Here is a 13,328-nt window from a genome sequence, read left to right on the forward strand (position 1 = left end):
TTTGTTTGGTCTGACCATAAAAAACAAATATAACACAGATTGTTTATTCCATGTGTAGACTAAATACTTAACCCGGTCCCAGTGTGCTCTTGGGTAAGTTTAGTCTCGCCCCTCTGCCCACTCCCCTTCAGGCACCTTACCTGTACCCTCCACCACTCCCTTTGCCACCCCTCCCCCATCCCCGTGGTACATAATCGCTTTTAGAGGGCCCTTCAAATCAATTCCGTTTCTACCCGATATATAAATCATCACCGTTTTAGTACACACAGTAGGCCTATATACTCTGCTTGTACAACAGTTTTCTGCGCAGAAGATTGATTCAAACAATTTATTTCGTTAACAGTATAGATGACACACCTGGATCTCCCGTTAATACCTAATTAGCATAATAATAGATGACACGAGCCGGTTAAAGCTAATGAATAGAAAGATAAACGAGCCACGTGTCTATCGTACACGTGGAATGTTGTAAGTTCTGTCATACAACGTAACCATGGAAACTGACGATAAGTAGGTCAGTCCGTGTCTAGCCGTGGCTGGGAATAATGCATCATTTTATTCAATACTCTGGTTAGACATATCTAATAGCTAATCAGTGATATGTCATATGCCATGATATTATGGCGTGTTCTCATTATTATTCTCTGTTTATATATTTTAAATGAATTAACTTGATTTCCTTGGTTGTTTAATACATCCCTCTTGCTCCTCTCCCTAATTTTATGTAAAGAATGTTTTATTTCCCTTACTTCAATTTTTCTTTCTTTATGTACCTCTCATTGGGGTTTGGAAGTCTGCCTAACTAACACATAATTGAATAGCCCTTTATGTTACTCACATATCCAATATGTGACTACAAACATTGCGGGTTCTTAATTGCCTAGTGATATGAAGAACGCTTTTTTTCTGTGAAGTTGATTAAACGGTTAAACGGTGGAGATAAAATATTGCTCGTGTTTAGCAGGGAGAAAGTAATGCGAAGGTTCAGGTCGCCTTACCAAATCTGAAATATAGTAATAATTACCAAGTTAAAATATTTCTCAGCCATAAACCATTAACAAGCAAACAACAACACCAACAAGAAAACAAAGCACAGGAGACCCTTTAAGATTCGTTTGATGAGATATTTGATCTCTTTAAATATCGAATTGTATACTGCACTAGTTCTTTTTATCTACATAGAACAGGCGAAAGTGATTGAATTATTCCATCAAAGTTTAAAATGTATAATGGACAACGGCAATTAGAAATCGATTTCAAATTTGCAAGTTAACTGTCTTTAGCGAATTTAGAAAGGCTAAGAAGGCTGTCATCATCACCTTCAGACTTTATTCCAAATGGTTTTATTGTAATAACACACGCTAACAAAATTAAGCACAGATTTCTATCCCCGGTACACAATGGTTGAACCTACAAGTTAACAATCAAAATAAACACTAAATACAACTGCCAGGGTCATATCCAGGTCGTAAATATGGCCACGTTCATTTAGTTTTGTTGCTGAGAAGGGGGAAATAAGAAGCAGTTATTCACTTGTTGAAAAAATGAATTCATTGTGTCATAACTTGCGATGTTTTACATGAACCATGGTGGTATACTGATTAAAACTAAACATAAGTATACTGTAATAGTCACATGGTCGACAAGTAAAAAGAAAAAGACAGGAAAATAAAACAGAAAAAGAAACCGGTGGAGAGAGGTGTTGTGTTCTTGGGAATACAGTTAGTAGAGATCTGTGGGTTATTGTATTCCGTCGGTCGCACATCCGGGGTTTTCCTTACGTCAAATCTCAGCGAATTAAGTGAAAACATGTCAAGTAATTGTGCCTTAATATCGCGAATCTACGCTTTCAGAACGCATAAAGAGAAAGATGAATGCTCTACGCATAGACCGCTAGGCATAATAATGCAAGATAAAGTTGTGCACACTTCGTGACGGGTGGGCTAGGTGTTTCAGCGGGTGTAAAATTGAGTAAACCTTGTAAACACGATATCTCAAGAAGAAAAGCTTGGATCAATCTTGCATTTCGTGTGAAGGAGTACCGCATTGAGTTCAAGATACCTATCGTTTCTGGTGGAGGCCCAAGTCCATTTGGGGTCACTAGAGGTCAAATTGTGAAAACCTTGTAAACACGATTACTCCAGAAGGGAAGGTTGGACGAAACTCATATTTAATATGTTGTTGGTACACGTTCAGTACAAGATTTTATTGAGGTCAAAGGTCATTGGAGTCAACAGACGCCAAATGGTGGAAACCTTTTTTAATAGGCTACCGTATCTCCCACAAACCAGCCTATCAGATAACGTGTGTGTTACGCCTCATACGAATATGAGGCTATTGGCAATTGGAAATGAGGTTATGGGCATCCGTAGAATCTAAAACTGAAAACACGAACATATTTGCATTTGCTTCAACGTGCCGCTCGGAAGCCTTATTTTGCGTGCAGAAAGGTGTACTTTGTAATACAGCGGTTCTGGTAGACGTTTTCGTCTTATTTCATGTTGGATGTAGTTTCGTTGTGACCAGGCAGCGTTTATGAAACTTAACAGTTCGTCTAGTTAGATTTTTTTACTATGACCAATCTCAATGCGAAATAATTGTGTAAAATGGTCTTAGTTTGGCGGTGAGTTCACGAGCTTTTGTCTGGATTGTCTGTTGATCTCAATTTGTGTAGTTTCTTCCACCAGTTTCAGCATAGCTAGGCCTTAAAAGTAAGTTCGACTTTCGTCACGTTTATGATTATGGGACAACTTGAACAAATATGGCTAGGCATGTGAGCAATTTTATATTGTCTAGGCCAGCTGCGGTTGGGTATATTAGGGTTCGTTAACACAACAACGTGAAGAATACCAGTCAAAATACCTATACACTTATGATGGCAAAACATCTCCTTAATTATTTCTTAAGGCTATTTTCCTACTAGCTATCAGTAATAATTCGCAAAGTATAGAACAATTTAAGGAGTTTTGAGACAAGTTTGCTGTTATTACTGCTAGGAATTTTGGAAGAGAGATGCTCTTACAACCTCAGATGATCATTGCGTAAAAGATCGCCTTGATTTAGGCAGTGAAATGGAGTAGTAGCGATATTTTTCGCGCATCAATCTGCAGCTAAAAGACAGATAATTATTTGGGAAATTGTACGAAGTCGCCGTTCTAATTGAGCAGCGGTTCAACGTAGCAGTGAGGTACTGTATATGCTTAGGACTCTCGCACACCTAGTTTCTGTATAGTATATGCCTAGTAAATTAGCGGAGCCCTAATGTAACAGAAGCCAAGCTATCTTCGTAGGTATTTTTACAGATGTTGTATTTTTAATTGTTTGAGACACTACAGTAGGCCTAGATGCTTATTTATGATTCTGCGTCATGTTTTACTTCGTACTGCAAGAAACATGACTTTTCTAATGCGCAATTACGTAGCACCTTGCATCTGCCTAACCTTTGTTCATAGAAAGTATTGATGTTGCAGATCTGTACTTTGGAGACTTGACCAACAATCATAGGCCTAGTGGCGAGTGAAATTTGGCGAGTAGATTTTTAGTCACGGTCGCCAAAGAGCGAGTACTTGCAAAAATATTTGCAGAGGCCTGAAAACCTTCACAATAGCATTTCTGATGGTAGAAAACATGTATACTTTTCATACATGGTATATATGGATTTGCCACATTGAGTACAAGAATCATATTGCTTGTGAGGTCAAATCTCCTATAGGTCACCAGAGGTCAAACTCTGAAAAACCTTTTACATGATATGTAACGATGGAAATATTGGATACCTCTAATACTTGGTGTGTGGATTCATAACATTGAGTACAAGACCCCTATTGTGCTTGACGGAGGTGTGTATAGCCACGTACAGTAGACTGACCTGTGTTATCATACCGTAGCGTTATTGTAACAGCTGTGCATTGAAGTCATCGAAACCTCAGTGCATTTTGAAATCTGGTTATCTTGGAATGGAGAGGTGGGGGTGTTCTCCAAATATGACTTGCGTCCGTTGGGAGGAGTCTAAACGGGGAGACCACTTTTATTAAAATATAACCTTTAATAAATAGTTTGCAATGCTGTATCAATATAAATTATGAGTTTAACAATTGTTTCCAGTATATTGCCTACATGTGTACATTGAGTTGTTATGTCCGCTATAGCTCTTACGTTATATATAAAATTAATGAAATATTCGAAAGCGCCTGTTTTAACCAGTCAATGTATAGATACAGAAAACAAACGTTTGTAAAGAAAAACGTTTTACATAAGAAGTAGCAGTATTTATGCGTTAATTATGCTAATTAGATACAAGGAACGTAACCCATATACTTTCTTTCCATTGTCCAGAGTAGTGTTTTACATAGAACTGGGCAATTCAGAAATAAGGTAGGGTGATACTGAGCTAGACTTGAACATATTAATTGGATATTATGCACTATCTGTTACCGGTTAATCCAGAACATTTCATTTCATGCTCGATAAAGCCACCTTGCTATAGTAAGGAATCTCACAGACAATATATTTGTATATGCACATGCTCCTTCTCTTATATTTTGAAGGGAACAACATATTAGCAAGGCTGTCAAATATTTTTTTTTTCATAGTGTACATGCTGGTTTAGTATAACAGTCTCGGCATTTGGGTTAGTCGAGACAGACTGAATTACTGCTTGGCTTGATGAGTCGCCATATTGTAAGGGGATGGTGATATTATAACGAATTTCTCCTTTAACAACATTTTTGTATTTCACTAAACTCATAGCAATCAGAAACAATCATAATAATAATAATAAATAAGTTCTTAATATAGCGCCAAATATACCAAAAGGCCTCTAGGTGCTTTACAAAACCTAAAACAAATAGAAACAAAAAGACAGAGAAATCAAAGGAAATAAAAAGTCTAGAAAACACATAAACGAAAATTAAACAGTATGTAAAATAAGAACACAAAAATTTTAAAACACGAGAAGACTATAAAACAGACCAAAACCTATAAAACCAAAAACAAAACAAAGGATAAGCACAAGAAATAGAGTTATTCAATTAAGTAACAGTCTAGATGAAACCACGAGCATAGAAAAGTGACAAAATCACGTAGAGAAACTAAAAAGATGTGATTTTAAAATTTTCTTAAATAAGGCGAGAGATTTGGAGTCTTTATATTCTGTGGTAGGTCGTTCCAAAGCTTCGGTGCAGCGACCGAGAAAGCGCGATCTCCGTAGTTCTTGGTTGAGAAAATTAAAATTTTCTCAACCACACATTCAAATATTTAAAAATTCATAATGAATAATCATATGCTACCACAAAGGTTCATGGTCTCATACCTCCCTCTACCCCTACCACTAGCTCAGTTAATTCATATCGACCCCACGCAAGTTCTGTCTGTGGTCGATCTTTCATGGCGTTTGCCTGAAAATAATAATATTTAGAAAGATATGCCAAAAAGATCAGATTGCTGAAAAAGAGGTAAAACGAGTGTTGTTAACTCCCCACATGTCACACCACGATCCATATGGTATATTTACTTGTTCAAGTTACCAGTATAAAGACACTTAGTGTAGATTTCACTGAAAATGTTTGCGATGAACCCGTCCATTCACCTTGTCTGGGGCAACGGAGCCGTGAAAGAGGGTGGGGGTGCGTCGGTTGGGGTGGTGGGCTGGGGGGGGTGATTGGGCACATGCTCCTCCACTCTTCTGATTACCCTTAAAGTGTCCTCCGTTTGTAATTAAAGTGCCCTCTTGTTGTATTTTTGTAACAAGTGCCTTTATGTCTAAAACTGCTAATTGGCTTAAAAATAATAGTTATGATAAAAAATGTAATTCAAAAGTACCGGTATAAAGTAAACTTTTGTTGAAAACATTCAAATACTTGAATTTGTTACTCTGTACATTATACTATACGTTTAAAGGAATGCACAGAGTATTCATTTTGAGAGGTTTCAAATAATTTGACATTTTAGGGTTTTTTTGCGTAAAATCAAAGTCACATGTTCCACTGCCCCTCAGTGGTTGTGCCTCCACCTTCCAATAAAACTTTTCTTTTCTAAATCAACGAAGATCACATTAGTGGGATTCTTAACAAGGTATGAAGAGGAAGTTGTAACAATTCCTTGGTATGAAGGGAGTTGGATATTTTGGACACATGCAGCCAGTGGCGGCGGAACCGGGGGGGGGGGCTTGGGGGGGGGGCTCAGCCCCCAATGAAAAAGTTGAGGGGGCAAATGCATGATAAGCCCCCCAATATTTACCAAGGCTCCGAAGCGTGCATCTCCCCATTTTTCAATGCATACTTGTCGATCTGTCCGATGCACACGTATACTATATAGGTGTAATAATTTTAGTAATTGCTGGGGAACCCTGGTCCCTCGGCCCGTCCCCTGGATATAGACCACATTGTCACCCCAACCGCGTCTTCACGCCCCGTGAAAAGTGGAAGCAGTGAGTGTGAGTACCGGTAAGCGTAACACAACTTCGTCTTAGGCCAATGACTTGCCTCATTTCAGCCAGTTCTCCAACATCCCCTTACTTAGTGGCGGAGCGTCCATATATACAGTCAGGGGGCGGACCCACCCCTCCCCCTCCTGACGGACTCAAATGGACTGCTGGCGCCCTTTTCAGCTTTTCACTACTTTGAACTTATTCGCGATTATTGACTATTTTATTGCGCTCTCATATACCTATTGACATTTGTCATATTCTGTTGGTGTATAATTTTCCGACAAAATGGCGACGACACATATTTATTCTCCGTTTATCTGCAAATTAGCAAGGCCCGGAAAGGGTCATTTCCTGCAATCTAGGGAGTAACTTTACTCAAAAATTTTCTGTACGCTCCGCGCCAAGCTGTGGTGGCGCTCCGCTTAGATAGTGTCGAAAGCGCCCCTACAGACCATTCTTGCCTCCTCTGACCAATATCCCTAGCTCCGCCACTGCCCTTACTACACTCAAAAACGTCTTTGCGAGTACACTACGAGTAATAGCTACTCTCTTAAAACACCATCGAATATACAAATTACAATGTTTTTACAGACTTTTATGTGCAATCTGAGAAATTGCAGGCTTGAGACCCATATTTTAGGGCTAGGTATTCGCAGCATAAAACACTCGGGAAGTGCCGTTTCCGGCCATCTGGGGGTTTGAAAAAAAACCAAAATTTTCTTGTACGCTCTGCGCCAACCGATGGTGGCGCTCCGCTTAGATAGTCTCCACACATTAGCCCCCCAATAATTTTTCCGTTCCGCCGCGCCTGCATGCAGCTCTTTATTGAGAACATATTTGAATTTGAAGATTTGATTGTGTTATGGTTAAGGGAACTCCTATAAACTCCACAAAAACGTTATAAATTTGTAAAATTGGATTCGGATCAATGACGAAATAACAACTCGTGCAATTTTTTTTAATTATTGAAGGTTGATATTGAATAAATACTTAAATAGTAAGGAACCTTGGTATATCTGCCTTGTTCATGTAGTAACATTTTGTGTACCTTGTTACTGAAATCACCCGAGAGGAGCAGTTGCTGCGCCCAGTTAAGAATGTTGCTAAGTCCTTGACCCTCCTATCCTTCTCCCTTCCATTATTCCTCCGTTTCAGTGCAAGTTTTTGCAGGATTGTCATCCCGCCATTACGTCGAAAAATGTATTTTGTAGCATATTAAACTCTTTTGAGATTAAGAAACAATTTTTCAGCTTTTATATTAATTATTTTTAGATTTTATATCTTACCACTGAACTCTAACAATCTCAAACATTTAAGCTCTCATTTAAAAGTGAGAAGGATTCACGAAGACGAAATATATAATCAATTAATTTGCCGACAATAAAATACGATATAAATCACGTGATCCAAACGGAAAATGGCAAGCGGCTGTTACATGGATTGACTCAGTTTGTGGTGTACAACGTTGTATTTCTACATGTTTGAACAACTTTATATTAATTAATAATTTAAACATATAAACAGTTTAGCCAAGTCTGATCACGTGGACGACTATACATTTCAAAATATCAACCACATTCAATTTTACATGCAGCAGTTCCAACTATCATCATTAGTATACATTATTATATACATTCTCATTCATTCTTCGTAGAATCGTTTAAACACAAGACTTGTGATGATAATTAATTCTGATCAGAATTATCAATCAGATGTGATTTATTTCCTTGTTATTTGTTGTTTACTTTGTTTATCTTCATTGATTTGGTAAACAATAAACCTGACTAGCAGGACATTCCTCTACGTCTTCTACATCTTACACGATTATTACTCTACTTCTCTCCATAGGTTTTATCGGTACGATCTGCCAGACACTATTCCGGTTGGATCCATTCCATCATCATTGAAATCAAGAAATGTGAAAGGTATTGTCACAATGAAGTCATAATGTATACATTTCAAATTTCTTACATTTATGAAAGACTTTACCAACTATGTGAATGTCTGTTGACTGGTTGATTGTTGTTGATTCACATACAATAGAGTAATGAATCAGCAACACATGATTGCCAGTTAATATGAAGGAGACACCCAAAACAGAGTCTTGTAATGGTAAACAACTAACCGAACAATATAAATTTAACAACACTTAATATTGCTAAGCTTGGTTGATTTAAGAGATAAGTCAAATTCCTTACATTTCGCTCTTTCGAGATCACAGCCCTATTAGTTGTTTTAGTGAGTAGCAATCAAATCAATTGATGCCTTAAATCTATTTCCGAAAAGTAGTGGAACCATATACACGGAGTCTGTCCCCGACAAACAAACAAACAAACACATATATACACATCCACACCTCCGCTTAAACCATTCTTTCAATCTAAATTGCAGAATAAAGCCCCAAAGTTAAGCTTAATTCTTTTCCAAGTTTTGCAAACGAAATTGTTGTTTCTCTGATAGCAGCAAAATGTATTAAAAAATAAACGAAAACAAAGCAGAGACCAAACATGTATCGGAACTGTTGGTACTAGATGTACCGTACTCGAAATATTCTGATGGTTATAATTATCATAAAGACTTTACAAAGGCAACGATACGACACTCGATCTGCAATTGTGTACCGGAACAGAGAGTGGTGAAAGACGACATTATATAAGGGGTGGAGGGGGTTGGGGGATATGTGGTCCCTCCCCGGAAAAGGGAAGTTTAGACTTCTGTAACGCTACTCCACGACACCTACGATCAGGGAACAGCAGGGTTTGGGGCGTCTACTATGACCCTTGTGGCCAGCTAGTATAGGAACGGAAACTTAATGGAAAACATACACAAATCAGTAGGCAGAAACATTTATATTAGAGTAACGACGGGCTTCTGTATTCAATAAGCATAGCAACCACTCAAAAAGCACATATAATCAGGGAGCAGTGCTGATCTACCTTTAACTATACGGTTTGTGTACATTATAAACACAGACAATAACAACTAGAACTCGGTTTGTGTGGGTACAAATGCATTACAACATTCCCACAACCTAAAACAAGGCAAATACAATAAACTCTCCCTCTTGTAGCCCGTTACGACTAACGAGACTATAAAGTTAACAAATACTACACTCGAACATATCCGCTGTCATTCCGATCCAGCGTCTTAGCCCGGTCGGGCAACCATCGAGTGGAGTAGCCCCTTCCCTATGACAGTATGTACCAGCGTCTAATAGGGACGACCGGCGTCTATAAGTATTGACCAGCGTCTAATTTGCCCAAGGCCATCAACAGTATGTGTTTAACAAGGTACACACAGTAAAACCTGGATGGAGCAAGAGTCCAAACAGAATTCAAAATACTTGTAAGTTGTAACAAACTGTCTTCTCACACGAGTGTGTATTACTGCAGGTCTTGAGTGAATGAGTCACTAATTTGTGGGGGAACTAATCAACCCATTTAAAATAAAGTAATTAATAAGAGTAAATATTCATAATCATTAGATGATAAAATACAATAAGCATAAAACTATTGTCAAGGACAATGGGGCCAACATACCGTCTGGATACATAATCAACAATAATAATTATAGCATATAAAGTGTAACTTCTCAAGGTCACAGGGTCTAGCATGCCAAAGAGCCTATGAGGTGAACAGGAATTAAATTACTAATGGTCATAAACAAAGGGGCGTGTGCACCTATACCGCATGATAACATATAACATAGTAACATTCAAATAAGTGTCAACTCAGCAAAGGTAAAATAATTCCAACTAGCAATTATAACCAATATGACCAATCAAACATATTAAGTAATTTAGCCTAAATCACCTCACAGTCCCGTTAACATGGTGAAGGATTAAATAATATGCTAACCCCTCTTGAGTTTGCATATTGCCAAGGACGTTACCATAATAACCGGCAACAATTAATAGTAATAGTCATGTACAATAAAAGTGAAATATATATGTTAGGGGTGGCTGGTAATAATTAAATAAGCAAAGAACACTTCTAGTATTCTAATGACAACACAGTCCTCTTATTGTGGTAAGCAAAACCCATAATTACCCCCACATGAATGCATCACTCTAGGATTATAGGGGCAATGCTTTACATATAAATAGCAAAGAAATAAACTTGTGTAAATAACCACAGTCACAGCTGTTACCATGGTAACAAGGTGAATCAGGTAGACAACACCCATGGAGATACATAGGACGCATAAGTTAGCACATTTAACGAGCATTACTACTAGCATATAACCACATTGGAAGTATGGTCAAGGTAGATAATATAAATTAACAGTTCGGGAGGAACTGAAAACATGTAAATAACACCTATGATATACAAGTAAATATATCACTTCACAAGTAAATGCATATTGGGCCTGCTCAAGCCCTAGGCTAACAACAGGTAAAGTATCCGACTGCCATGTCTTAAAACTAATAATCTTGGGATGATTACTATCAAAATAAGTAATGAGAAAGCAACATGCAATCTGGGTAGGCACAATCCCTTTAACACAGCTGTTAAAATAGTTGCAAATGACAACAATTACTATGAGAGGATTCTTGGGAGAAATCCTCAATAGTTAACATGGCAATCAAATAAATTACAATAGTACATATATGCTAGGGAAGCAACTTAACAATTATAGAAATAGAATTCTTACCTGGATGGAGCAAGAGTCCAAACAGAATTCAAAATACTTGTAAGTTGTAACAAACTGTCTTCTCACACGAGTGTGTATTACTGCAGGTCTTGAGTGAATGAGTGATCAACCCCTGGCTCATAGGGTATTTAAACCCATCCAGTCCATGTGACCGAAGCAAAGGGAGGCTTGTCCCTAACCAGCCCTGCCACATCAATACACACAGCTGACAGATTTATCTACGCGCACTTCCCCAACACAGACATTGTCATGTAATTATCAGGAGGCAATTAATAGGGTACCAGTTAGCACCAAAGGTGATTAGCCCTATTCAAATTGGTGGGAACTCCGAAATAGACAAACTCCCAGCCCTGAGCGGGTGAAACAATTGCTAAGAGATACATACAAGGGTAATAAATTATGTCAAGTGGTGATCCCTAAATGGGGGTATAAGTGGACAAGCTGTCCCTCAATTAATCAGATGTAGGAGATCTGGGAGGAAGAAGGTTGTCGAAATAGGGCATAACTTTCCAGTTCAAGTCATGAACTTAAGGGGGCTTAAAGCAATAGGGGAGCATAGGGTGAAAGTAGTAGCTTGCTACACTCTCCCCACCTAAAATGTTGCCGTCCTCGGCAACCTGTATCGAAGAAGAAATACAAGTTAATATGTACATGATATAACCTCATGTCTATCGACCAAGGCTACAGGGCACCCACCTGCCCGTGAAGCGAAGACTATCCCCCGCCAGTTGCCAATCTGGTATTTCTAGGCCTTCGGGGTACTGCAAGAGAGAATAATTTAACATTAATATCTGCTGCTCACCATAAGCCCTTGCAACATCTGTGTATGTTGCTGGTTCAACATCATCTGCTGATGCATGAGGTCCACCATTAGTGAATGGTCAGGCCCAGGTGATATAACAGCTGCTGAAACAGGAGAAGACGACACATTGGGTGTACCCAAGTCACCGTAGTTCAACCGAGATATTGGCGCTGGTTTCCTCCTGGGTCTCGGCATGAAAACGTCTTCAGGTGGCTCCAACAGTTCTGGCGGTGGTGATGGAAGTTCATTTATAATGGGAGGAGGCTCCAGAGGACCGTCATTCGGGACGATGATGTCCACCGGCTCGGGCATGGGGAGTCGCTCCTCCACCACATCCTCTTCTGCCAATAGGTCAGGGTCCACCTCAACTACCTGCTCACCTGCACCGCCCTCCCCAACTTGATCCTGAGGAGGTACATACATAGGTAGTCCACCGAAATACCTTACCTCATCCTCTTCGTCAGTGTCAGAGTCAGTTGCAGGGGAAGAAACCTTGGCCTTTCGCCTTGTCCTAGCCCTAGGGGCAGGTGGCACAGGGACCTGGCGTGGTTGCTTTGGCTGAAACCCACAGGGTAACAACATATTTCGGTGAAGTGTGCGGTGGGGGCCGTCGCCATAACTGGGCTTCACCTCATACACTGGCATGTTGTCCCCACATTGTCTCACCACAACATACACCTGATCCTCCCACCTGTTTGCTAACTTCCGTCCTCCATGGGGCCGGACATTTCTGACCAGGACACGATCTCCCGATGCAATAGCCTGCTCCCTGACAGTGGCATCATAATTCTTGCGATTGGCAGCTGATTTCTTCTCGGCCTGTTCAGAAGCAAGTTTATGTGCCCTCCGCAAACGGTCCTTCAAACGCTTCACATAGGTGTGATGAGAAGTGGGTTGGTCTGTGTCGGGAGCCAGGCCTAACTTGAGATCGATAGGCAGGAGAGGCTCCCTACCAAACATAAGGAGGTAGGGTGACTCACCTGTGGCATCGTTCCTGGTGCAGTTGTAAGCATGCACCAGGGGTGACACGTGACTTCGCCAACTCTCCTTCTTCTCATCCTCCAAGGTACCAAGCAAATTGAGGAGGGTCTGATTGAACCTCTCGCATTGCCCGTTACCTTGGGGGTGGTAAGGCGTCGTCCTCGATTTCTTAATCCCAAGGGTCCTGCAGAGTTCCTGAATAACCCGGGACTCAAAGTCACGACCTTGGTCGGAGTGAAGTCGTTCTGGGAAGCCATAGTGCACAAACACGTGCTCCCAGAGGGCCTTCGCCACGGTGGTAGCCTTTTGGTCCCTCGTGGGAATAGCAAAAGCGTACCGGGTGAAATGGTCAGTGAGCACTAGCACGTTTTGTGTGTTCTTAGAGTCCGGCTCAATCTTCAGAAAGTCCATACAGAGTAGCTCCAATGGTCTGCTTGTTGAGATTGTGACTAACTTTGCTGCCTT

General features: G+C 39.9%; 3 protein-coding genes across 5 annotated transcripts in view; 2 read left to right on the forward strand and 1 right to left on the reverse strand.

Annotated features, from left to right (window-relative positions):
• The window catches only part of LOC139963628 (homeobox protein GBX-2-like), a 183,004-nt gene that overhangs the window by 91,521 nt on the left and 78,155 nt on the right, over positions 1-13,328 (reverse strand). The gene's annotated exons all lie outside the window — the stretch shown is intronic.
• LOC139963631 (macrophage migration inhibitory factor homolog) overlaps positions 1-13,328 on the forward strand; it is a 177,314-nt gene that overhangs the window by 70,568 nt on the left and 93,418 nt on the right. The window lies entirely within an intron of this gene.
• LOC139963621 (NLR family CARD domain-containing protein 4-like) overlaps positions 1-13,328 on the forward strand; it is a 93,869-nt gene that overhangs the window by 31,839 nt on the left and 48,702 nt on the right. For all 3 annotated transcript variants that reach the window (XR_011791643.1, XM_071964596.1, XM_071964597.1), the window contains exon 8: positions 8,276-8,352. Coding sequence is in view for 2 of the 3 variants with exons in the window: in XM_071964596.1 (XP_071820697.1) it covers positions 8,276-8,352 (77 nt within the window). In the remaining variant the exon portion in view is untranslated. The remainder of the gene's footprint in view (positions 1-8,275; positions 8,353-13,328) is intronic.

This window comes from Apostichopus japonicus, chromosome 22 (genome assembly GCF_037975245.1).
Source record: "Apostichopus japonicus isolate 1M-3 chromosome 22, ASM3797524v1, whole genome shotgun sequence".
Classification (NCBI taxonomy): Eukaryota; Metazoa; Echinodermata; class Holothuroidea; order Aspidochirotida; family Stichopodidae; genus Apostichopus; species Apostichopus japonicus.